The 25,852-nt window shown below is 37.3% G+C and overlaps 3 protein-coding genes across 3 annotated transcripts; 2 read left to right on the top strand and 1 right to left on the bottom strand.

Moving 5' to 3' along the window:
• The first annotated feature begins 3,382 nt into the window (after positions 1–3,382).
• LOC145038802 (pectinesterase 3-like) lies at positions 3,383–5,346 on the top strand. Its single transcript, XM_078987042.1, has 2 exons — positions 3,383–4,479; positions 4,573–5,346. Exons 1-2 carry the CDS (start codon positions 3,429–3,431, stop codon positions 5,247–5,249), a joined length of 1,728 nt encoding a protein of 575 aa, XP_078843168.1. The 5' UTR covers positions 3,383–3,428; the 3' UTR covers positions 5,250–5,346.
• Positions 5,347–6,219: 873 nt separating this feature from the next.
• On the top strand, positions 6,220–9,325 carry LOC145042778 (alanine aminotransferase 2-like). The gene is made up of 13 exons (XM_078991250.1): positions 6,220–6,479; positions 6,768–6,818; positions 6,927–6,977; positions 7,074–7,201; positions 7,278–7,356; positions 7,437–7,541; positions 7,621–7,731; positions 7,820–7,957; positions 8,043–8,117; positions 8,197–8,311; positions 8,408–8,637; positions 8,727–8,930; positions 9,022–9,325. The coding sequence occupies exons 1-13, from the start codon at positions 6,240–6,242 to the stop codon at positions 9,136–9,138; spliced, it is 1,644 nt and encodes a 547-aa protein (XP_078847376.1). The 5' UTR covers positions 6,220–6,239; the 3' UTR covers positions 9,139–9,325.
• A 487-nt stretch (positions 9,326–9,812) lies between these two features.
• On the bottom strand, positions 9,813–12,138 carry LOC145042779 (proteasome subunit alpha type-5). Its single transcript, XM_078991251.1, has 10 exons — positions 12,033–12,138; positions 11,836–11,880; positions 11,464–11,545; positions 11,287–11,367; positions 10,947–11,060; positions 10,736–10,837; positions 10,596–10,654; positions 10,367–10,469; positions 10,217–10,282; positions 9,813–10,118 (listed from the first exon to the last, which is right to left on the bottom strand). Exons 2-10 carry the CDS (start codon positions 11,847–11,849, stop codon positions 10,026–10,028), a joined length of 714 nt encoding a protein of 237 aa, XP_078847377.1. The 5' UTR covers positions 11,850–11,880; positions 12,033–12,138; the 3' UTR covers positions 9,813–10,025.
• Between the last annotated feature and the right edge of the window lie 13,714 nt (positions 12,139–25,852).

Below are 25,852 nucleotides of genomic sequence, written 5' to 3' on the forward strand. Positions count from 1 at the left end.
CCATAGAACTAGAAGCTCACTTTCTCCTTCCATACGGTGTCCCCACCACCTACTCAAACCGGGCACCAACTGTACCCTCCGATTACCATACTCAACAACCGAGAATTACCCATGATGCCTTACTGCTCCAATTCTCATCTTTCACTTGACTCATATGGCTATAAAGCCACGGACCATCGGATTCCCGATCCGAATTCCACTCTATCCATCCCATGACGACCGAAAGACCCATTCTTCCATTTCGGAGCAACTCCTCCGGGTTCTTCTCTCGCAATCACACACACATGCTGATCTAGCTCTAGCACCCTCAGGTTTGGAAAAACTGATACACTGATGATATCCTCGAACATCCTTCCAGGATGAACCGCTAAAACATAGCCAAAACCCTGATCAGAATCACACTGAGAGTCCAAGACTCTCCCTCTGTATCCCTTCCGAACCCCTCTCCCTGGCTCTACACCGCGGTATTCCCTCTGCGCCCAGAGCAACATATCAAGTCGAATGAGCTTTTATTCCACCGCCGCAACACACTACTCAAAGACCATCGACAGACCACTCCAATCATAACTCTACACTGCCGCTTTCACTTCCGTGAATTCGCACTCCCTTTTCGGAATTCCATTCCTCCCTCTTTCCTTATCAAGGAAACCACTCGTCCGCCCAGTCACCATGACAGGCACCATGGTGCTCATCCCACGCTACATTACCTCTTTAAAGCGTACCCAACATCTATGCATCACCACTACTCTGACTCTCATCACAGGGACTCTCAAGCCCATGCACTACCTTTACTGCTCAAGATTGCTACCCGGGGCCAGACCTCCCAATGTAATCACACTGCAACATACGCAACCCATAACCTCAATCCGATCCAACAATACTCGCAGAGTCTTCAGCATGACTGGACCGCCTCCCCAGGCCTTCAGCCAATCTGGACCACTCTCAGAACCTTCAGCCAATCTGACTGGACCGTCCTCCGAGCCTTCGGTCTGACTGGTACGCCTACCGGCTTACAGTCTATCCGGACCGCTCAACTAGCATTCATCACTCCGAACCATCCCTTCGGGAAATCCTCCCGTGCATACCGTTCTAGCCCTCTAGGGGTTCCGAACTCTATCTCCATCATGCATGCTCGATCCCGGCCTGCTCCCATGCCTTCCTCAATCAACTGCTCTAGGTCTGTATTCCGCCCCGCACGCCTGTTACTCACTCATACGAGCCTGCTCTCGACTGATAGAAATACCGCTGAATTCCCCAAGCAGCTAAACAACCTCTCAGGCCCAACGATCATCCGGAGAATTTCCAATTCTCCCCCACTTAAGACACTGACAGTTAGTCACCGGTCGCCATCACCGATCTCCCCAAGAAACCTTGCAGGAATCAACACATGTACTCAAAAATAGTTATCCATTTCAAAACGAGATCCAGATGCTCAAGTTCACATTGTTGTTGTTTTTTTTTCCTTTTTGCAATTACAAATATTTTCCACATACCTTATGCCATTGAAGTGCACAAAGACATCTCTCTTATGCACTTCCTTCTTAGCTTTTAGTATATTCTCGAATCAAACCCTAGATGTGATTATGAGCATGTTTAACATCTTCTCTCACAAAGTTATAGTTAAAGACAACGACCGTAGCAATGTTTTTGTTTGGAAGAATATCGTGATTGATGTAAGAAATAGTAGGGTTTGTAATGGAGTTCTGGATACCAACTTGGATCATGTGAACACTTTCCAAACTTATATTTTTACCATATGTCTGGGTTACAAGAAATTTAGACTAGGATAATCCAAGAGGACACTTACGATTCTAGGCACATAAATCGTAAGCCAAATCGCGAAAAGATTATGTGAGTGTTTGAAGAAAAATGAGAGCTAAATTTTTGTATGTCTTCTCAGAGAGAAGAGTCGTTTATATAATAAACGAGATTAGAGTTTCTATAAGGGTTGATCGTCATAGGTTGGAAGCAAGCAAGGAAATCCGAAATTTAATGAGGATTTAGGGTTTCTAAAACTGACGAATTTCGTTAGTTTTACCATAATCACCTTCAAGAATTCGTTTTTCCCACTATGTTTCCATATGTATTTTTCGAAGAGTTTTTGGAGTGCTGCCCCAAACCCAGCCGGGGGCTCTACCCCTTAGAGCCCGCTAGGGGCGCTGCCCCTAGACCCCGCCAAAGGGGTGCCGCCCCTTTAGAAACCCCAGATCCCATACAAATTATGAAGTCTCATAACTCACATGTTAGCTCCAGTTAGAGCATCCACAATGGGGAGTTTAATGGAAGAGTTAAATGAGGTGCCATGCATACTTATCGTTCAATAGATACAACTCAACCAATGTGAAATGCCACTTTAGCATTCGATGGATTTGGAGTTTAATAGTCATTGAACTCTTCAATGGAAAAAAGGAAAGTATTTAAATCTTTAAATAAATATTTTTTTAATATGTTTCATTGAATTTGTAGAGTTTAATGCATTGTGGGTTAAAAATGAATAGAATTGTATGCAATAGTGAATGATGATGTGAGAGTTCAATGCATTGTAGATGCCCTTACATAAAATAATATAATGACACTAAATTCACAGAGCAATTGATGTTTATGGAGGTTTGGCCTATTTGTTGAATTTCTCCTGGCCAACATGTACAGGAAAGTGGTTTCTTTGCATTTGTTTTGTGAATTTTCCGGTGAACTTTGAAGTTACATCATGAGTTATGTGATGAAGGAAGAAGATAACATTGAATTGTTATCAGGTTGACGTTATATGGATAGCATCAAGACCGTTAACAGGATTGATAATCCTAATAACATCACCATTGCCTTTCTAGTTCTTAACCATACAAGAAAGTCAAAAACACATAGATTAAATGGCATGCAAGCAACCGATGGAGAATAGGATGGTGTGTGTTTATTTGGGATAAATAGAAAATATATATGGTTTTTATGTTTATCTCTTTATTATCATAATCTAAAAATAAAATGAGTTGAAGGTTATAATTGTCGATGAATTATAGTGGATGAATAGAAATGTGATTTGCAAAAATCATCTCCCTTTTAAATATTTACCCGATTAAAGCTATTATAAGAATTTTTTTGGCCAAATACTTTTTCTCATTTGAGTCAATTTACATAGGTTATTATAATTTTTTTTTTTTTTCATTTACATGGCTTTTCCATAAACGAGCTTAATAAAATTTGCATTATTTGTTATCTTTAGATGATACGTTGAATATTCCCATAAAATAAGTCTACTTTGATCATTATTATAAATAAACCATTTTTTTAAAGAATTTGTCTAGCAGTATATCACCATCAGAAAATATAAATATAAAAGTGCTCCTCATCGTCCCTGCGCTCATATATAAACACAGTAGAGGAAAGAAGCAAATATTAAGCTAAAAAAGCATATCGATTTCATTGTCTCAGCAATGGACAATAAGCAATCCTTCAAGGGTTACGGCAAGGTCAATCATGGTGAAGAACAAGCTTTCCATCGCAAGAGTCGTAAGCGCATCGTCATCATTGTCGTCTCCATCGTCATCCTCCTTGCTGTTATCATCGGAGCCGTTGCCGGAACTGTCATCAACAAACGCAACAACAAAGACTCCGGTGAACAAGAACAACTTTCCTCCGCTCAATCCATCAAGGCTGTTTGTACTCAAACTCAGTATCCAGAATCTTGTTCCTCCAGCCTTTCCGCCATGGATGAATCCAACACCACTGATCCAGAAGAGTTGTTTAAGCTTTCCTTACAGGTCGTTTTGTCTTCTCTCTCAGATTTATCTTCCTTGCCGGAGACTTTAATGAAGACAACAGACAACCCGAATGACAAGGAAGCGCTGAAAGTATGTGGAACAGTATTGAACGACGCCATTGATAATCTCCATGATTCCATTTCTTCCATGGACGTGAAATCCGGTGAGAAGGTGTTATCATTGAAGAAAATCGACGATCTGAGAACATGGCTGACCGCCTCCTTGACTAACCAACAAACTTGTTTGGATTCCCTCGAAGAAATGGATTCAACATTTCTCGTACAAGTGAAATCTCAAATGCAGAATTCAACGGAATACACAAGCAACAGTTTGGCAATTGTTACTAAAATTATAAGGATTCTGGCGAGTCTAGATATCCCAATTCATAGAAAGTTGTTAGGGGAAATGAAATCTGGGTTTCCGAGATGGGTCGGAGCCGGTGACCGGAGGTTGCTTCAGGAGGGAAGACCGACACCCGATGTGACGGTGGCGAAAGACGGAAGTGGCGACGTAACCACCATTAACGATGCAATGGCAAAGGTACCCATGAAGAGCAAGAATCGGTTTGTAATTTACATCAAGGAAGGAGAGTATTTAGAAAATGTTGTTTTGAACAAGTCTTTCTGGAACGTCATGATTTACGGCGACGGCATGGATAAATCCATTATTTCCGGCAGCTTAAACAAAGTCGACGGCGTCGGAACTTTCAACACTGCCACCTTAGGTATATATACAATCTTCCGTCAATTCCATCTCACAAAATAAACAAACTTCGTTCCCTTTTAGTTAATAATTATACCATCGAAATTCAAATCAGGTGTATCCGGAAAAGGATTCATAGCAATGGACATGGGATTCAAGAACACCGCCGGTGGAATCAAAGAACAGGCAGTAGCGATGAGGTCGAGTTCAGATTTTTCAGTTTTTTACCGATGTTCATTTGACGCTTTCCAAGACACTCTTTACCCTCATAGCAACCGTCAGTTTTACCGGGAATGCAACGTCACCGGCACAGTCGACTTCATCTTTGGCAATTCCGCCGTTGTGTTACAGAACTGCAGGATTATGCCACGGCAACCATTACCCAATCAATTCGTAACCATCACCGCTCAAGGAAAAACAGACCCAAATGAAAACTCCGGTATCTCGATCCAGAAATGCGAGATAACCCCTCTGAATAATCTCACAGCTCCGACTTACCTAGGCCGGCCATGGAAGGCTTACTCCACCACCGTGATCATGCAGTCGAGTATCGGAGGGTTTTTGAATCCGCTGGGGTGGGCAGAGTGGGATCGGGGTGTGGAACCACCGTCGTCTATATTCTACGCCGAGTACCAGAACTCCGGCGAAGGATCGGCGGTTGATAAACGGGTGAGTTGGTCTGGATATAAACCGAGTTTAACGAGTTCCCAAGCGGCTAAATTTAACGTCAGGTCTTTCATTGACGGAGCTATGTGGTTACCTCAAACGGATGTTGACTTTGACTCCACTTAATTCATGTTCATTTAAACGATGTTAATTAATGGTGTATGTGATAATCCTTCTGAATTTTTGTATTTATTTTCTTGTAATCTTTAAAATTGCTGACAAAAAAAAGAATCATGTTTATGTTGATTTCTGTTTAATTTTATTTATGAATATTAATTTGATTTAGTTATTATGGTTATTGAGATAAATCGTTGGCGCGTAAATTGGGAAGGCATAACGGAATCGAGTACCTAACTCGCACTCACTGACCAAGCCCAGCCATACGCATTTGTTAATCAGCTGCCCTTCAAGTTATCTATTAGTTACGAAAACAGCCCTATTCTTTCAACTATGTCAATTTAAACCCTAAAAAAAATACATTAAAACTTCTCATAGTTTATCTAAGGGTTAATGTCACAAGATGTAAAAAAATAACTCTTAATTTACTATTTAAGTCATTCTTCTTTAAATTGTACTTAATAGACCAATGATTTTTGTTCATATATTTCATTACACCATTAGAGTGAGTTGATTTTAACCCAAAATAATGGTATTCTACATCTTATTCGGCATCTAGTATTATCGAATTTTCTTAGTTATGTTCATATCAACATTTTATCCTACCCATAACCTATCAAAACTTGAAAATGTAAGGTTGAAATCAATTCTAATGTATTGTGTACAATAAAAAAAGTGACTGTAAAATTGAGAGTTTTGATGGTCTTTTGTACATTAACTAACCCTTTATCAAAAATTCACATTCTGAATGAACAATAGAAATATTGAAATGTATTGTAAATAAAATTAATTAATATCATATGTTTTTGAGCAGATGTGAGTGGAGGGAGCTTACGATTAAGTAAAAAAACTACAAGGGGGAGTTATGCTAAGTAGGTGATAGGTTGAGGGTAAAAGTTGGAATAATGTTGAAATGGGGCCGCGTATCGAAGTTTTTGAAAGCGCAAGCATACGTTTGATGATCATTGATGGTGGTTGCGGTTCTCTGAGTCTCTCCAAATGCGGAAATTCGTAGGTGAAAGGGCAAAAAGGTTGATCGCCAACAACACGATCGCTTCCGTCGTGAAACTGAATCAATATCAAACATCATCCACGCTTTCTTCTTCGAATAATTGCTGTAATAGATCACATCTCCCGCGATTACCCTCGTCTCTGAATTCACACCTTCGTTGTTACTCAGTCATGGCTTCAAAAGGATCAAAAACAGCGCCTGTTACTCTTGAAACGCTCAACCCTAAGGTTCTCGTTTCTCTTGTTATTCCTGTTTTCAACATGTTCATGAATCGGTGTTAATTGTAAGGTCTAGCTTCTATGCTTCACTAATCGAGAGATGATCAACGTTTTTTCACTACATTGTTAACGAAAAGTAAGAGACCTTAATAACAACTAAAAGTTCTGTATACGAAAACAAGCCTCAATGATTCTGGATCGAACATAAGTCCATCTATGTGATCTATACGAATCAGTACTTCATGGATTTTCACTATACTAGTACATCGTTAACCTATTACATTTCTCCATTTCCAGGTATTAGAATGTGAATACGCTGTTCGTGGTGAGATTGTCTCTATAGCTCAGGTAATAAAACAAATCATGTTTTCTAGAGAATCAAATTTAAGCTTTAAAGCACATAACCACAGCTATGATTAATGGAGATATTGAGACTCGATTTTAATTCTATCACAGAAATTACAACAAGACTTGCAAACAAATCCAGGTTCCAAACCTTTTAACGAGGTATCACTTTCTCATACGCCATCTCTTATGATGTGTATAATCACAATGAAAAATTAATACACATTCTATTGCAAGTGATTGTTTCAAATCTGGCAGATTCTTTACTGTAATATTGGAAATCCACAAGCTCTTGGACAAAAACCTATAACTTTCTTTCGAGAGGTTCTTGCATTATGTGACAATCCTTCCTTATTAGACAAGAGGGAAACAAATGGTTTGTTTAGGTATGGATTAATGCTAGCTTTTCTTAAGAATCAAGTTAACAAATATCTTTACTTAATTACTTTTGACTTCTTCCAGTTCGGATTCCATAGCAAGAGCAATAATGGTCTTGGATCAAATGCCTGGAAGAGCTACTGGTGCATATAGTCACAGTCAGGTAACTTAATTTCTACACATAAATAATTAATTTTAACCTGAAAGTGGAGAAAAATGTTTATTTTTTGGTAATGGAATCAGGGTATTAAGGGATTGCGTGACACCATTGCTGCTGGAATTAAAGCTCGTGATGGCTACCCTGCTGATCCAGATGATATCTTCTTGACAGATGGTGCAAGTCCAGGGGTAAAATCGACTTTTTCGTACTCTTAAACTAACCATTTTCATGTCAAATGAATCAGGTTTATTAAATCTTTCATTTCAGGTCCATATGATGATGCAGTTACTTATAAGATCAGAAAAGGATGGAATTTTATGTCCCATTCCTCAGTATCCTCTTTACTCTGCTTCTATTGCCCTTCATGGTGGCACTCTAGTATGTTTTTTTTTTTTTTTTTTCAAGATAAGACATTTTTTAATATCTAAAAGAAATATAGTAAAATAAATATTATTGATTTTTTCAGGTTCGTTATTATCTTGATGAAGCAACAGGGTGGGGACTTGAGGTGTCTGAACTCAAGAAACAGTTAGAAGCTGCCCGACAAAAGGGTATTACTGTTCGGGCATTGGTTGCAATTAATCCGGGCAACCCAACCGGGCAGGTAAAAAAAATAAAAATGAATTCTGTTTAAACCATTTTTAGTAAAAATGGTAAAATTACTTTTCTCTCTTGTTGATACTTCGTAGGTTCTTGCTGAAGAAAACCAACGACAAATTGTGGAATTTTGCAAGAAAGAAGGTTTGGTTCTTTTAGCAGACGAGGTAAAAAAAAAGTCCATATAATATTATTACCCAAGTTGAAAAGGGTAAATTGGACATTTTGGTGAACCAACTTTTGCAGGTATACCAAGAGAATATATATGCAGCTGACAAGAAATTTAACTCATTCAAGAAAATCTGTCGTTCAATGGGATATGGTGATATCCCCTTGGTTTCTTTTCAATCCGTATCTAAAGGTATATATATAAATAAATGAAATAACATAAAATTCAAATTGTTGAATTTATATATAAGAAACTTTTTTTTTTTTTTTTTTAAAAAAAAAAAAAAAGGGTATCATGGTGAATGTGGGAAAAGAGGTGGTTACATGGAGGTAACTGGTTTTAGTACTGAAGTAAGACAACAATTTTACAAGTTGGCATCTGTGAATCTTTGCTCCAATATTTCTGGTCAAATTCTTGCAAGTCTTGTCATGAGTCCCCCAAAAGTTGGAGATGAATCGTATGATTCCTATTTTAGTGAGAGAGATGGAATCTTGAAATCATTGGCCAGACGTGCTAAGGTTAGTTAGTCTTTTTTTTTTTTTTTTTTTTTCATGATCGCAACATACTTACATTTAAACTTGTTTTGAATAATTTTTTTTTTTTATAGAAATTGGAAGATGCATTCAACAGCTTAGAGGGTGTGACATGTAATAAAGCGGAAGGAGCAATGTATCTTTTTCCACGAATTCAATTGCCAAATAAAGCGATAAAAGCTGCAGAAGAAGCTAAAAAAGCAGCGGATGCGTATTATGCAATTCGTTTACTTAATTCTACTGGTATTGTTGTGGTACCTGGTACTGGTTTTGGTCAGGTAAGAATGTTTTTTTTTTTATTATTATTAAATAATTAATGGATTAAATTGGTGGTTTATTTATGTTGTTATGGGTGGTGATTTGTGATAGGTCCCGGGGACGTGGCATTTTAGGTGCACGATATTGCCTCAAGAGGATAAGATTCCTGCGATAGTTTCACGGTTGACGGATTTTCACAAGAAGTTTATGAATGAATTTCGTGGTTAGATGAGTGGTTTTTTTTTTTTTTTTTTTTTGCATAATGATGAGCATTCAAAACAACTTCTTAATAATATGGTTTTAGTTTTTTGATTTTTTTTATTAAGTCGTGTATTGATAAAATGACTGAATAGGTAACAATGTTTATTTGGATAAATTGCTACATACATAAGATGTATTTTTTTTTGGGATTGAATAAAAATCAAATGACAAGAGGTAAAAGTAGGTATTAGTCTATGAGCAAATTATATTTGCCAGTTCAAAAAGCATAAATAAATAAAAATCAAATGACCATTTTACCCTTACATTCTAATAAACTATTTTCATACTTTGTCAATTTTAACAATATCATCAATTTTAGCATGAAAATACATTATGCCAGATTTGTTTATCATAACTCATTAAATCATTCTATCCAGATTAAATCAAAGACAAAGCCATTTATAGATGTCTAAATTAAGTGTTTACCCATTAAGCTTATTAAATAAAAAAGAAACAATCTTTTTCTTCCATCCAAGGATTGAAAATCTGTTCACATAAAGACCAGTAACGCATAGAGGTGGAGATGATCCAAAGACAAAATTCACTTTTAGACATGATTGATTCTTGTGAAATTTGGACAAAAATAACATTTTTAAGCTTAAAAAGACTTGAATTAAAATATATCTGTAAAAGAAGCTATATGTTTTTCAACAACACTCGTTAAATCTTTAAAACAAAGTTCTAGGTCTCCAATTTTAATTCCATGATTTTTGACAATCATAAAAAGGGTCTCATGTTCAAATACCATAAATGAACAGAAACATAATAAAATCTTGGCAATTTAGTACAAAATACATTTTTTAAGAAAACCAAACGAAAAAAGTCTACAACTTGTCAATAAAACTCTTCCCATTTCATAGGCGACCAATCACAGCTTCCACCTCAGCAGGGGTGTACAAGTGATAAGTAGGCGCCACCTTTGCAATATCCACATTGTTGGGAGTTACCTTAAAACAAACAAAAACGTTCCATAAGATCTTCCTTACTAACAACATAGACTTACATATTGCTCATTACAAAATTTTAAAAAAATACAAATACTGACCTTTTCTTCCATGACTTGCTTCAAGATGGAAAGAGCAATAGTCTCAGCTTCTTTTAGTGTCAAATCCTGTGAATACCGGAATCAGCAAATCCAGCATTTGGGTGAATGGAATTGGAGAAATAATAAAATGAAATGAAAACAATATAAAACCTTGTTGTATTGCTCCTGAAGAGAACTGTCAGCACCTTCAGATCCTGACCCAATAGCTTTCCCATTACATTGCCAAAATGTGCCTGATGGATCCGTATAGTATCTGCATATATAATATATCAACAGTTTCATAAAAGGTAAATTTCTGGAAATAGCAACACACAATTTTCACTTTTATAAATGTCATCCATCACTTATTATAAAACCCCAAAAAAATATTGGTACTTACAGACTGGGACCATTTTCATCATGGCCAGCAATAAGAAGGGACACCCCAAAAGGTCGAGACTGCAAAAAGAATACAATTTTTTTTTTAAAAAAAAATGTTAGTTGAAGACTTGAAATAAGTAAATAAGTTGAATTACTAACCATAGATTCTTCATCTCCTTCACCAAATCTCAGTGCCAGATCACAGAGAGCTTGGGTGGTTGACTCAACAGTCATTGGCTCACCATAGGAGAATCGATGATTCTGAAATACAATAATTAAATATTAATATTTAATATCAATGTGAAAGTGGAACTCTTTTTATAATAAGTTATGTAGTGACTGATAATAATAATAATAATAATAATGTCACCTGAGTTTCAACTCGTGCATGTTCAACAAGTGTACGTGCATCTGCAATTAGTCCACTCATGGCACACCCAATGTGCTCATCAATTTCCATAATTTTCTCAACACTACTAGGCTCCTGAAAATAAAACATGCAATGTTTGGATTCTATGATTATTTAACCACCATTTTGATTTCAGGTTGAAAGAAAGTAAGTGACATTTCCCATAAAATACAGTATTCATATTTAGTTTATAGTAACAGATACATGTCCCCAATTATCAACAATCTACAATTCTAGTAACAGTGTTCAAACAATCTAAAACCAGACCTACACATCAATGGAGAAGATATAATGGACATACCAGGAGTGGAGAGGTAATTCTCTTTTCAACAGCAAGAACAACTCCTTCCTTGGTCTTCAATCCAATAGCAGTTGAACCCAACTGTCATCATAATCAACAGCCAAACACATATAAAAATCATTTCATGGTATTCTGTATTCATAATATTAGCCGATAGCCAATGATCAATATATATACCTTAATGGCCTCAATGGCGTATTCAACCTGAAACAACCGGCCTTCTGGAGAGAAGGTGTTAACACCTCTATCATACTCAGTCCTACATAAAACCCAGACATCAGTTTAAAAAACAGCGATTTTGGGGGAACCACTTCATACTTTGCAAAGAGACAAGGATAAAAGTTCCGGCTGGATTTTATTTGTCAGTTGAGTGAGAAGCCTGGAAACTACGTCATTTGAAATGGAAGATCGCCGATCAATTTTAGGGCAAGGAAACATGACGGACGGCTTACCCGTCGCCGGACGTCACTCATTGTGGTTTTGTCGACTGACGAAAATAAAATTCTGAACCGGAAGAAAAAACCAGATTTGTAATCAAAATGCCTTTACCTGGTTAGAAACATCTTCGATTGAATTTAACGGCTTAAGAGATCTCTGCAAACGATTATGGTAATCAGTATAGATAATTAGGTTCCAGAAACGAAACTAATTGGATTTAAGGGTTTAAATTGGTGGACTTCGCCGACTAAAACAATATCGTAATTCAATGTTAGCCCATGCCATGGATCAACGAATCAAACACATACCTGTTGGTGGTAAATTAGGTCCGAAAGAAGAGATTGGCGACGTACTCCGATCGAAATTGCTTCCAATTTTCTTTCTTAGTCTATTTATTCGAGTATAAGCCCTTCTTGGGAAGCAAGCCATCAGTGGCTTCTTGTTGGTAGATCGGGTCGAAGCCTCGGTCTAACCCGACCCAAATAGAATAACAAAGATAAAGCCCAACTAGTTCGGGCTCTATGCCATGAGTTCTGTCTAAGGCCCACAACTTAAACAAAATACAAATTCTTTGTTAGATGCAGTCAATCAACAAGTTATATTTGGATCCCATAACATGCTAGATCAAGATATGTAATTTTCATAATTCTTATTTTTCGTTTTAATAGTTCGGTCAATTTATAATTCATGTATAATGTCATTAACTCACAATGTTTGGACTCCTCCACATAGTAACACACTATCATTTTTTGGGTCTTGGTAAATTGGATCAATCTAAAAACATGGTTTATATACAAAGGAATTCGTGTGTTCCAAAATTTTCACAGCACACACAAGAATAAACAAATATAATATATTTTAATGAGATTTATAAGAGTTTTTAATATATATGATAAAGTAACAGAGCCGGTCTTGAAGATTCAAATGCTCCGGAAAAAAAAAAAAAAAAAAAAAAAGACCCTTAGGTCTTAACGTGGAACGGATTAAATTATATAAACCGTAAAGTAATTTTATATCATTAGATAATGTTAGTAATAATATGTGTTAAAAATAACATCTAAAACTATTGACATGTTCAAGGAATTCCAAGACAAAGTTGAGAATAAGTTAGGAAAGAATACTAAAGCTAGTTGATTGATGACTATTTGAAGCACGACCCCAATGACCATCTTAAAAATTGTAGAAGTGTTTCATAGTTAAATCCACTCGGAATACACATTGGAACGACTTGTATATGTGGAGAAACCAAACTCTGTTAGACATGGTAATATCAGAGTTGAGTCACATAGACGTTCCCTTGTCTTTATGGGTATATGTACTAGAAATTACAACACACTAACTTAAAAGGAAAAAAATTAAAATTAAAATAAAAAATAAAAAATAAAACTACATATAAATATGTTTGATAAAACTCCATATATATATATATACATATATATATATATATATATATATATATATATATATATATATATATATATATATATATATATATATATATATATACACACACACACTAGCCGTTTATCCGCGCCAAGCGACGAGTTCAAAATTTTTTTCATAAATTAGTTTCTAGTTGCGATAAAAGTATCTGAATGTAGTATCGCTCCTCTTCAGTAGGATTAGAAGAAACCAAACAGCCTCGCATTAATCCTTGTTTTCGATCGGATTCCACGTAATTTTTTTTGGAAAATTTTTGTATTTATATTTTCTTGCACAGTTGTCTTCTTTATTAAAAAAAACAATCAACTTTGATCTTTTATCTCTCTCCCTGTGTCAATATTGATAATCATTGTATCATTATCACTGAATCATTTGTTGATACGGGAGATGCATCCGCAAAGTTATCACAAAAGAGTGGATATAAGGAATTAGGAAGCTAAAAATCCTCCATATTTCCTCGGGAGGCAAGACATATCGTGCACCTGTGAAGTTATCACAAAAGAGTGGATATGAGGAAATAGGAAGCTAAAAATCCTCCATATTTCCTCAGGAGGCAAGATATATCGTGCATCCTGAAACCGTTTTATCTCATTAATAGTAATATGTTGTCCATGTGAATCAATATTGATAACTTGTTTGTTATGATCCTTGTAAATATACTTAAACACATATTTTACAAAGGTTATTTTCGAGCAAACTTGAACATTTAAAAATAAGACATAATGTATTCCATATCTCATAAATTCATGGGCCAAATGGAAAAACTAAAGGTTAAGTTAAAAAGGAAAAGTGCTACATTACACAAACACCGATTAGTTTTCTTTTGTACGAACTTACAATAGTTCCTTTTGGGAACATGTCATATTTTTAAGAGTTGCATTTCGGGAACATCTTCAACATACCTCACAACACATCGGTTCCAATTAAGTCATAATCATATGCAACTATTAATTAGCAATAAATGTCAAGCTTTGATTGTTATATAAACGGTCGTGCTGAATTGTTTTTTTCTTAATACACATGTCATATTCTAAAGATCACATAACAATCACAATTTTTTTTATTACTAAAAGTAGTGAAATTAAAAAATTAAAAAATTTAAAAAAAAAAAAAAAACTTGGTTTCCAATCTTTTATCCATAAACATGGCATGTTGTCTAGTTTTTAGAAGTATTAAAACTTTCCATTAATCGCTTGAGTACATGTCATGCTACCTCTACATAACGATAATCATTCAACTGAAAGAAAAATAAATATCTCAACTAATTCGAACAATAATAAAACAACATCAGATTTATTCAAATTTCAAACCATCATTGAGGGCAAACATTCGAAATAATGCTTCCTTCTTCGTTAAAAAGTACTTGATTTCCAGTGCCTACCACAAGTTGTGATACACTTATAAAGTTGTGTTGTAAACCTTCGACACACGCAACTCAATTCACTGTAAATTGTCCATTCGTGATTTTCCCATATCCTTTTACTTGACACTTTTGATTATGTAACGTCCCGATTCCATGTATGAATTTAATTAAAGAATAATTGGTCTTATGTCCTACTCGGCGAGTTGGTTGCCCTACTCGTCGAGTAGCAGTGGGAATGGAACGCGTGTTTAGTGACCTACTCGGCGAGTCCACCAAGGAACTCAGCGAGTAGGAGCTGGTAGATGAAACCCTAAATTATGGGGGTTTTACACCCTATTTAAAGGATCATTGGCCTCCACCAGCCTCCCCTTACTGCTTCATGTCCCTTTCAAACCCTAAATCGTGTGTGTGTGTTCTTTGGTGTGTCCAAGCTTGAAGGAGTAACCTTGGAGAAGGAAGCACTTGAAGAAGCAAGGAAAAACAAGGCCAGGAACTCGTGGGAAGCTAAGGGATTTCATCAGTCATCACTCTCTGGAAGGTATTAGGCTATTCCTTAAGCTCTTTTCACTTTGAACCTCCCTTGGATGGGTGTTATGAAGGGCTCTTCATGTTTAAGCTAAGATCTGAATTTGTAACTTCAGATCTGGACTTCCCTTGACCTCTAGATCCATAAAGTTCCCAGCTTGTACAAGGATGAGACTCTCCCAAGGTGTAAAACTCCATTAAAGAGCTTAGATTAATCATTTAGGGCCTTTAGAGCTTTGCATGTACGTAAAGATTGCTAAATATACCTTAGGAGCTTGGATCTGTAAACTAGGGCCTTGCCATGGCTTAAAAAGCGTCTGCATGGATTAAGAACTACATGGACTCGGCAAGTTGAATGAGGAACTCGGCGAGTCCGTTGAAGATGGCCATGAACTCGACGAGTTGGATGAACAACTCGGCGAGTTCGTTGAAGATTGCCTTGAACTCGGCGAGTTGGCTCTGTTGGGTTTTGAGCAATCTAACACTTCCTAAGTGTGCATGCAACCCTAAGAAACCTTGGATCTATGTTTGTCTAAATACATGCAAAATAATAATTTTCCAAGGTTTATAACCTATCTAACATGGCATGGGGAACATTTCAACATAAAAGAGTTAGAAGAGATTACATACCTTTTGGTGAGTTTGGTTCTAAGGAGTTTGAGGGCCAAGCACCAATAGTGTGAATGCCTCAAATGGAATCACAAACACCACAAACTTTTGGAAAACTTTGAGAGAGTATACACCTTGTATAAAATCGGCCACACACATGCACACACACACTAGTTCACTAGTTTCCTCTTAGGCTCCATTTCATGCTCCATAAGCATGCTTATATAGTGTGCATGGTTAGGGTGAAACCCTAATAACCCATGTCTTTTCCTTTCCAAGGATCCATGGGTTAAAAGCTCCATGGATCATCCATGGACTTCCACATAAGCCTAGCCCATTAACAAATGAGTATTAGCCCACACTATATATAAAACAAATAGCCCATAATCTAATTAGTCTTCTTTTTAATCTCTAAATTAATTCATAATTAATTTAAGACTAAAACTAATTAAATAACGTAACTTCATATTAATATATTATAACTCATAATATATTAATAAACATATGTGTATAACTCTCATAAAATTATCCATAATAGTTTGGATGAGATGCAACCCAAATGGACCATGCCTGTTGGGTCAAGTATATACCAAATAAGTTATGGACTTAGACACCTTATCCAACAGACTCCCACTTGGATAAGTCTAATAACTGTATTTGCCTATAACTTCAGGAACCAACCAGCAATCGTAGCTCTCAAAAACTCCCTCGAACAATGAAGACTCTGTCGAACTATGAAGCGCCATTTTAGATAAGTGATCACACAATCCTCTGTTCTCATGATATCAACCGGACAAACACATGGAACTGTGTCTTGCTTATTGTCTAGCAGTTGTTTCTCGATTTTCCGATTTGTTTGACGAAGAACTTCACTGAATACATCGGTTTAGTTCTGACCAGGCCTGGTACATGGGTCAACACAAAATCATCGAGGGGCCCAGATATCGCTTCTATTTCTAGAAGGAACAGATAAACTTCGACTGATATGCTTGTTCTACTACTTATTGAATTGTACACAAAGGCACGTTTTATAACATCAAGTTACTGATGTGTTTACGTGCAATCAATGCACAACCAACTCATAGGTAACAACTCATATCTCTAGGTTTAAAGATTTATATGATGTTATCGTCTCACGATCACTCGAGATAAATTCCATGAAGTGATACAAGTGAGTGTGGGTTTATACCAATACTCATAACTTATGAGTACTCATGAATGTTGCAGCAACCATTGCCATGTCTAAACACCTTAAGGCATCTACAAACCCAATTCATGACAATCTTGATTCATACCTACTTCCGACGTATGATCGATTGTGGAGGTTTGAATAAATTAATTACTCTGGAAGTCAAAACATGCAAAACTGAAACAATAGTAAATAATTGACAATGATAATAACACTTTACTCATAAATAAATCACAAATTTTATTCATCATCAAACGTCGATTACATTTTACAAGTTTCAGGAAAAACTATCTAATCTGTAAAACTGATATCGTCCCTCAGCCCGATGCGTCTTGCATGCTGACAATGTTTAACCCTCGTCAGTCCCTTCATAAGGGGATCTGCAGGATTCTCATCCGACGATATCCTCCTTGTCACAAGAAGTCCTTCTTCAATCTTGTGTCTTATGAAGTGATATTTTCTGTCAATGTGTCGGGATCTGCCATGATCTCTCGGTTCCTTGGCTAAGATAACCGCACCATTGTTGTCACAGAAAATCTCTATAGGTTCCTTAATAGCTGGTACAACTCCAAGGTCTCCGATGAAGTTCTTTAGCCATATCGCCTCCTTTGCTGCTTCACTCGCTGCTATATACTCTGATTCACAAGTCGAATCAGCCACCGTCTCCTGCTTGGAACTCTTCCAAGAAATTGCCCCTCCATTTAAGGTAAAGATCCAGCCCGACTGAGAGCGGAAATTATCCCTATCAGTCTGAAAACCAGCATCACTATACCCTAATACTCTCAAGTCATCACTGCCACCAAGGATAAGGATCCAATCCTTAGTCCTCCGCAGGTACTTGAGAATGTTCTTTACCGCTGTCCAATGAGCCTTGCCAGGGTTCCCCTGATACCTGCTGACCATGCTCAAATAAAATGCCACTTCAGGACGCGTACAAGTCATAGCATACATGATCGAGCCAACTGCGGAAGCATACGGTAATTGGCTCATCTCAGCTATCTCTGCCTCTATACTCGGACTCTGAGTCTTACTCAGTTTGGTATTGCTTTGGATCGGTAAATCTCCTTTCTTGGAATTCTCCACGTTGAAACTTTTCAACACCTTATCCAAGTAGATACTCTGACTAAGTCCAATTAGTCTTCTACTCCTTTCTCTTAATATCCTTATCCCTAGGATATAGGTAGCCTCCCCTAGGTCCTTCATAGCAAAGCACTTCCCAAGCCAGGACTTAACCTCTTGCAAGGTTGGGATGTCATTTCCTATGAGTAGTATGGCATCCACATACAGTACCAAGAAGCTAACTATACTCCCACTAGCTCTGACATACACGCAAGACTCATCTTCGCTTCTCGAGAAGCCAAACTCTTTTACCTTCTCATCAAAACAAAGATTCCAGCTACGAGATGCTTGTTTTAATCCATAAATGGATTTCTCAAGCTTGCATACTCTATTAGGGTACTCTGCACTGACAAAACCCTCTGGCTGATTCATGTACACATCCTCAGCCAACTTTCCATTAAGGAAAGCGGTTTTGACATCCATTTGCCATATTTCATAATCATGAAATGCTGCAATGGCTAACATAATCCTAATAGACTTAATCTTTGCTACCGGCGAGAAGGTTTCATCATAATCAATACCTTGAGTTTGAGTAAAACCCTTCGCAACCAGTCGAGCCTTATAAGTATGCACTTTTCCTTCCATGTCTGTCTTCTTCTTGAAGATCCATTTGCACCCGACTGTTTTACGTCCTGGTACATGGTCAACCAGGTTCCAAACTTGATTGTCATACATGGACCGTATCTCGTTGTCCATAGCCTCCTTCCATTTAGCAGACTCCGGGCCTGCCATGGCTTCCTTAACACTGCTGGGTTCATCCAAATTTACCAGTGTACTATCACTAATAAACGTATCACCTTCCGTAGTAATATGAAAACCATAATAAAATGAAGGTGTGTTCCTAACCCGTGTGGAACGCCTCGGAGGTACAGACTCGTCAGCTGAATCAACAAGAGTTTCCTCCTCAGGTTAATTGCTAGTGTCTGAGGTTCCTTCACCAATTGATTCTTGAATTTCTTCAAGATCAATCTGCCTCCCACTGTCTCCTTGGCTTATAAATTCTTTCTCGTGAAAGATCCCTCTTCGTGCTACAAAGACCACATTCTCACTGGGTCTGTAGAAGAGGTAACCAAAGGATTTCTGTGGGTAGCCGATGAAAATACACCTTTCACTTCGGGGTTCAAGCTTATCATGAGTTTCACGCCTCACGAAAGCTTCGCAACCCCAAATTTTGATGTGGTCCAAATTGGGAACCTTCCCAGTCCACATCTCATGAGGTGTTTTGGTAACCTTCTTTGTAGGGACTAGATTAAGGATATGGGCGGCAGTCTCTAAGGCATACCTCCAAAAAGAGATTGGTAACGAAACTCAACTCATCATAGAGCGAACCATGTCCAACAAAGTTCAATTACGCCTCTCAGCTACACCATTCAGCTGTGGTGTCCTGGGAGGAGTCAATTGTGAGACAATCCCACACTCCTTAAGATAGTCAAGGAACTCGGTGCTAAGATACTTACCACCTCGATCGGATCGAAGCATCTTAATGTTCTTGCCCAATTGATTTTCTACTTCCTGTTTGAATTCCTTAAACCTTTCAAAGGTTTCTGACTTATGTTTGATTAAGTAGACATACCCATATCTACTAAAATCATCAATAAAAGTCACATAATACCGATTAGCATCCCTTGTGGCGGTTTTGAATGGCCCACATACATCAGTATGTATTAGGTCCAACAAACCTTCACCCCTCTCACAAGTTCCAGTGAAGGGTGATTTTGTCATCTTTCCAAGTAGACAAGATTCACAACTATCATCCGATTTAAGGTCAAATGATTCCAAGACTCCACTCTTTTGGAGTTGGCCTATGCGTTTCTTGTTACATGTCCAAGACGATAATGCCACAATGATGCTTTATCTAGGCTAGTAGAAGAATCAATATACAACACATTATTTCCTCAGTTGTCTACAATCGACATAGTTTCATACACACCATCACAAGGTAACGCTTTAAAATAAAACACATTTTTAAAGAAAGCATTAATACCACCACATTCATTATCAAACGAAAAGGTAAAACCTTGTTTGTACAAAGCATGAAAAGAAATAATATTCCTCGCCATTTCAGACGAGTACACACATTTATTCAAATCTAATTTTAACCCATTATTAAGCAATAAAGTATAAACTACAATCTTGGAAACAGGTGAAGCCTTCCTATTCCCCATGATTAAGTTTATCTTCCCGTGCTCCACATCCTCACTTCTTCTTAGGCCCTGCAAATCAGAACATATGTGAATACCACATCCTGTATCAAGCACCCAAGAGTTAGAATATGTTGAGTAATTAGACAATATGGTGTAAATACCTGCATGGGTGGGTTTCACTTTCCCATCCTTTAGATCCTGCAAGTACTTAGGGCAGTTTCGCTTCCAGTGTGCCTTTTCATGGCAATAAAAGCATTCAGCATCCTTGGGAATGGCAGAAGGAGTGGCAGAACCGCTCTTGATCTTTGATGAGGAGCCTTCAAGAGACTTTCCCTTGGTACCCTTCGAAGGGTGCTTCCTCTTCTTCCCTTTGCCTTGCCCAATAGCTAAAATAGGGGTAGATGTTGGAGTAGGAGTAGTAGAGGTAACAACCGCCTTACCCTTAAGACCGGATTCCGCGGTCTTCAAGAGTCCTTGAAGCTTGCCGAGGGTAACTTCCTCCTTGTTCATATGATATGTCATTCGAAAATGATCATAACAAGAAGGCAAGGAGTGCAAAATGATGTCAATTGCCAACTCCTCAGGGATGTTAACATTCAGCTTCAGCAAACGGTCCACATACCTTTGCATCTTTTGCATGTGGCCCGTGACGGATTCACCGTCCTTCATGCGGGTAGTTATTATGGAGGAGATTATTTCATACTGCTCCTGACGAGCACTCTGATGGTACCTTTCCATCAGGTCTTGGTGCATCTCAAAAGGGTAGAAATCTTCATATGACTTTTGGAGCTCGGCTGTCATCGTGACCATCATGATACATGCCACCTTAGTAGCATCTCTCTCATGAGTCCTGAATTCAGCGATCTCCTCAGGAGTAGCAGTAGACTCATTAAGTTCTTTTAACTCCTTATCGAGGACATATTCCTTGTCCTCATAACGAGTAACCATCCTGATGTTCCTAATCCAATCCATGAAGTTGGAACCATCAAAGATGACCCTCCCACAAAGATTCATGAGAGAGAAAGAACCAGTTGGGTTAGAGTCTGAAACATTAGTGTTGGAAGACATCTGAAAAGAGAGTAAGTTTAGATTAGATATATAGAATCCTTAATAAGACACCCAAATGTAATATTAAGGCTAGGATCCAATCATAATATATTACACTTAGAAGAGGGATGCCATAATCTAAGTAATAATATATTTGAAAGGTAGGTGAATGACGATTCACCAATTTCCACCATGAAAACGAAATGATTTATTAGGTTTAATTGGATTTGAAATTCCTAGATTCTTTTGAGATTCATTGAATTTTTCAATGGCATGTTTCAATCTCGATTGTGCCCTTCAAGTTTTGTGACTGGGATGCCGAGGATCACAAAACAAGGTGTGAATAACCATGCTAATTCACTTGGTACTCTTAATATTATCACCTAATCAATGTGCTGGTTAACCACACACGCTCCATTGATCTATGACAAACATTAAGTCACCCTTCGTGATCCTTACTAGTCCTAGTTAGTGTGCCGATTAACCACACACGCTCCACCAACGACTTGGTAAGGTACAAAGTGTGAATTCCATGGACTAGCACCATGTTCACATTTTCCTAAAATAACTAAGATTGGGAATTAAAAGAGTTTAGTTATTTTATAATATTCATTATACTTTTAATGAGGATTTAAAGTCATTGTTCTACCCGTTCGGCTAACGACCCTCCACCGATCAAGCAAGCGGTGGGTGAGAGTATACACCCATTAAGTCGCCATTTTATAGGCAACAACCTTATACCCACCTTATAGACCGACTTCGTGAATGAGGCCTACTAACGGTAAAACGACTTATTCTTATACATATATATAATAATTAACCATTAATGTTATAAATAGTATAAGGGTTGAATTTTAACTATTAAAACTCTAAGGGTTGGAATTAAAGTTTATTAAAGTGTGTGAAACTTTACAAATTCCAAAACTTGAGGGCAAGTTTTGTAACTTTGCAAAACTCTTCATTTCATAACTTATGAATTAAAGGTTCATAAAAATGAAGACTCTTCATTTTCATGTAACTTATGTGTTTTAAGTGTGTGTTAAATAAAAGTGACCTTTGGTAATCCATTACTTGAGGACAAATTATGGACTCTATTAAAACACATAAATGATAAAGAATTAATCCTAAACAATTCAGCAAATAATTCCTATCATTTTCTAAATTCATAAGAACATGAACATGATGATAAAAAATTCAAGAATTATATGAACACATAAAATCATGGAATTTTGATATATGCTATTGTAAATGGATTAGAACAACCATTACACCAAGTAAAATAAGTTTTATAACACCAAAACAATTTAGGGTAATGTTTCTAGTCCATTTCCAGCAGCAAAAGTCGAGAATCTGCACTCTTTCGATCCTACTCGTCGAGTGCATGAACTGACTCGTCGAGTGCATGAACTGACTCGTCGAGTAGGTTGAAGTTTGCCTTGGACTCGTCCAGTCCCCCCAATGGACTCGGCGAGTCCACCATGCAGACAGCAACGATTTCGACTTTTTTCACTATTTTGCATCAAGTATCAAACAAGCAAGCCTAGGCTCTGATACCACTGTTGGGTTTTGAGCAATCTAACACTTCCTAAGTGTGCATGCAACCCTAATAAACCTTGGATCTATGTTTGTCTAAATACATGCAAAATAATAATTTTCCAAGGTTTATAACCTATCTAACATGGCATGGGGAACATTTCAACATAAAAGAGTTAGAAGAGATTACATACCTTTTGGTGAGTTTGGTTCTAAGGAGTTTGAGGGCCAAGCACCAATAGTGTGAATGCCTCAAATGGAATCACAAACACCACAAACTTTTGGAAAACTTTGAGAGAGTATACACCTTGTATAAAATCGGCCACACACATGCACACACACACTAGTTCACTAGTTTCCTCTTAGGCTCCATTTCATGCTCCATAAGCATGCTTATATAGTGTGCATGGTTAGGGTGAAACCCTAATAACCCATGTCTTTTCCTTTCCAAGGATCCATGGGTTAAAAGCTCCATGGATCATCCATGGACTTCCACATAAGCCTAGCCCATTAACAAATGAGTATTAGCCCACACTATATATAAAACAAATAGCCCATAATCTAATTAGTCTTCTTTTTAATCTCTAAATTAATTCATAATTAATTTAAGACTAAAACTAATTAAATAACGTAACTTCATATTAATATATTATAACTCATAATATATTAATAAACATATGTGTATAACTCTCATAAAATTATCCATAATAGTTTGGATGAGATGCAACCCAAATGGACCATGCCGGTTGGGTCAAGTATATACCAAATAAGTTATGGACTTAGACACCTTATCCAACAGGCTAGGGCTTCTTCCAAATCTTGGCCGCATATGAACTCGACGAGTTAAAAGGGGACCTCGACGAGCAAATCAAGGATTTCACGACTTCTCAAATTCAGGAAGAACTCGGCGAGTCGGCGACCTGCACTCGGCGAGTCGAGTCAACATAGACTGTTGACTCTGACTGTGGACTTTGACTTGGACTAAGGGTTGACCAGTGGAATTCTGTTGGTTTCTGGGATTGGGAGATCTATGAAAAAGGTTATGTGGTACATATAGGTGGTGGAGTTTGTGTTGGACCCGGGAGTTGAGCTTTCTTATTTCCAACGATAGTTGCGAGGTGAGTTATCGTCACTATACTAAGGGGTCTAAGGAACCAAGGCCGACCCATTGGATATGATATCCTAGTAGTTGTATTATGTTGAGTACGAGTTAGTTATGCATGCTAGTTTGATACGCTTGAGGGTAGGTCTGTAGGACTACCTGTGATACTGATTGATTTCCTGTATGTGCATTATCTGTTACATGTGATATGTTATGTGGGATGGGTTGAGGTTGTACTGCTCCGTGCAGTAGACAACAAACCCTAGAGTATTCCATATATGAGCTGAGGGCCCGGTAGGCATTCCAGACTCATACTGAGGACTTGGGGCATTCCAGATATGAGCTGAGGGCCCGATAGGCATTCTAGACTCGTACTGAGGGCTCGGTGGCAATCCAGATGTGAGCTGAGGGCCCGATAGGCATTCCAGACTCATACTAAGGACTTGGGGCATTCCAGACTCATACTGAGGACTTGGGGCCCGATAGGCATTCCAGACTCGTACTGAGAGCTCGGTGGCAATCCAGATGGGAGGTTCTTTAGGAAAAATTTTAGACACAAATGCATGCGTTGCGGTCTTGGCATAATGGCTGGGTTAGATTGGAGTTGTTTTACATAATTCTAATGTGTTAAAATTCAGTTTTGCTTGGGGGCAAGCAAAAGTCAAGTGTGGGGTATTTTGATATGTGCATATTTAGTGTGTATTTAGTATAGTTTTTATTCATATATTAGCTAAATTATCGCATATTATGGACAAAAGGTACTTAAAAGTGTTAAATTATGTTTTTCAGTCCAAAGATGAAGCTCGGAAGTAAAAGGAAGCAGGAGAAGCGGTTAGGAGCGCGAGAGTGGAATGAAGAAGGAAAACACCTAAAAAAGGCTTCTACTTGTCGAGTCGAGCCTGGACTCGACGAGTCCGGTCGAGGAATTAGAAGGATAATGACTCGGAATTCCAGATAGTTATCGCAATATGGAGAATGTGAGAGGGACTCGACGAGTCAGATCGCTTATTTAAAGATAACTCCACAGATCGATAAGGGAGAATTCTGGGAAGTTTCAGAAGTGCTTTGCTGCGATTAAGAGGCCAGAAGAACCCTAGAAGTCGACAAAGAAAGCTAGAATTCAATTCCGGGAGTAATTAAGGCACAATTTCATCATTCTACTTATTCTTTTGTTTTGTCAATATGATTAAGCAACTTGAACTTGTTTGTTTGCTGTTATTTACTTTAATTATGAACTAAAATCTTTAGACTTCTGTTTGGGAATACAAAGTTGACAATATGGTTTGATTGATTAGTAGGATTAATTCCAAGTTGGTGAAGTTTTGTTATTTTAGCTTGCTAAAGAACCTTGTGTATGAATAATAATTAATTTTCTGTTAATAGGAAGATAATTGATTAGCATGAACATCTATTGATTATTGACCTCATATGATATGTGACCACTATACCATATGTCTAGGATTAATGAATATGAAACTAGAATTAATAAGAAAATTGAGTAAATTCATGTGCAAGCTTGTAAGATGACCATCAAACAAGAGGTTAATTAAGAATAATAAATTAATTAGCTATTGCAAGTCTAACTTAACCCGAATAATTAATCTAGTAAATATAATTAAATTAAGCAATTGGCCACTGTTTGAGTTAGTTTATTTGCTAAGGATTAGGGTAGTGAACATGAACCTAATCACTTGAATTGGTAACCAACGAAAGAATTAATCCATTGCACTATTACCTTAAAATCAACCATAGAGTTAACCGAGTTGAACTAAACAAAAGTTCCTTTCTCATTATTGAATCTAGTTAAATTGTTATTTTCTAGTCTTAAATTAGTTATAGTTAGTAAGTTTCTAGTCTTGTAAAACTAGAGAAAAAACCCTTATTTCTTAATCAACTTAGATAGAATTAGTTTTTAATTTAATTTGCCGTTCCCTGTTTTCGATACCCTGCTTATTTAGCTATACCACAATTGATAGGTTCACTGCCTTTTATGTGTTATTTGATAATTAAAGTAGGATTAAAACTAAGTGAGTTTTACACACATCAAGTTTTTG

This window comes from Lactuca saligna, chromosome 4, assembly GCF_052625555.1.
Source record: "Lactuca saligna cultivar CGN05327 chromosome 4, ASM5262555v1, whole genome shotgun sequence".
Classification (NCBI taxonomy): domain Eukaryota; kingdom Viridiplantae; phylum Streptophyta; class Magnoliopsida; order Asterales; family Asteraceae; genus Lactuca; species Lactuca saligna.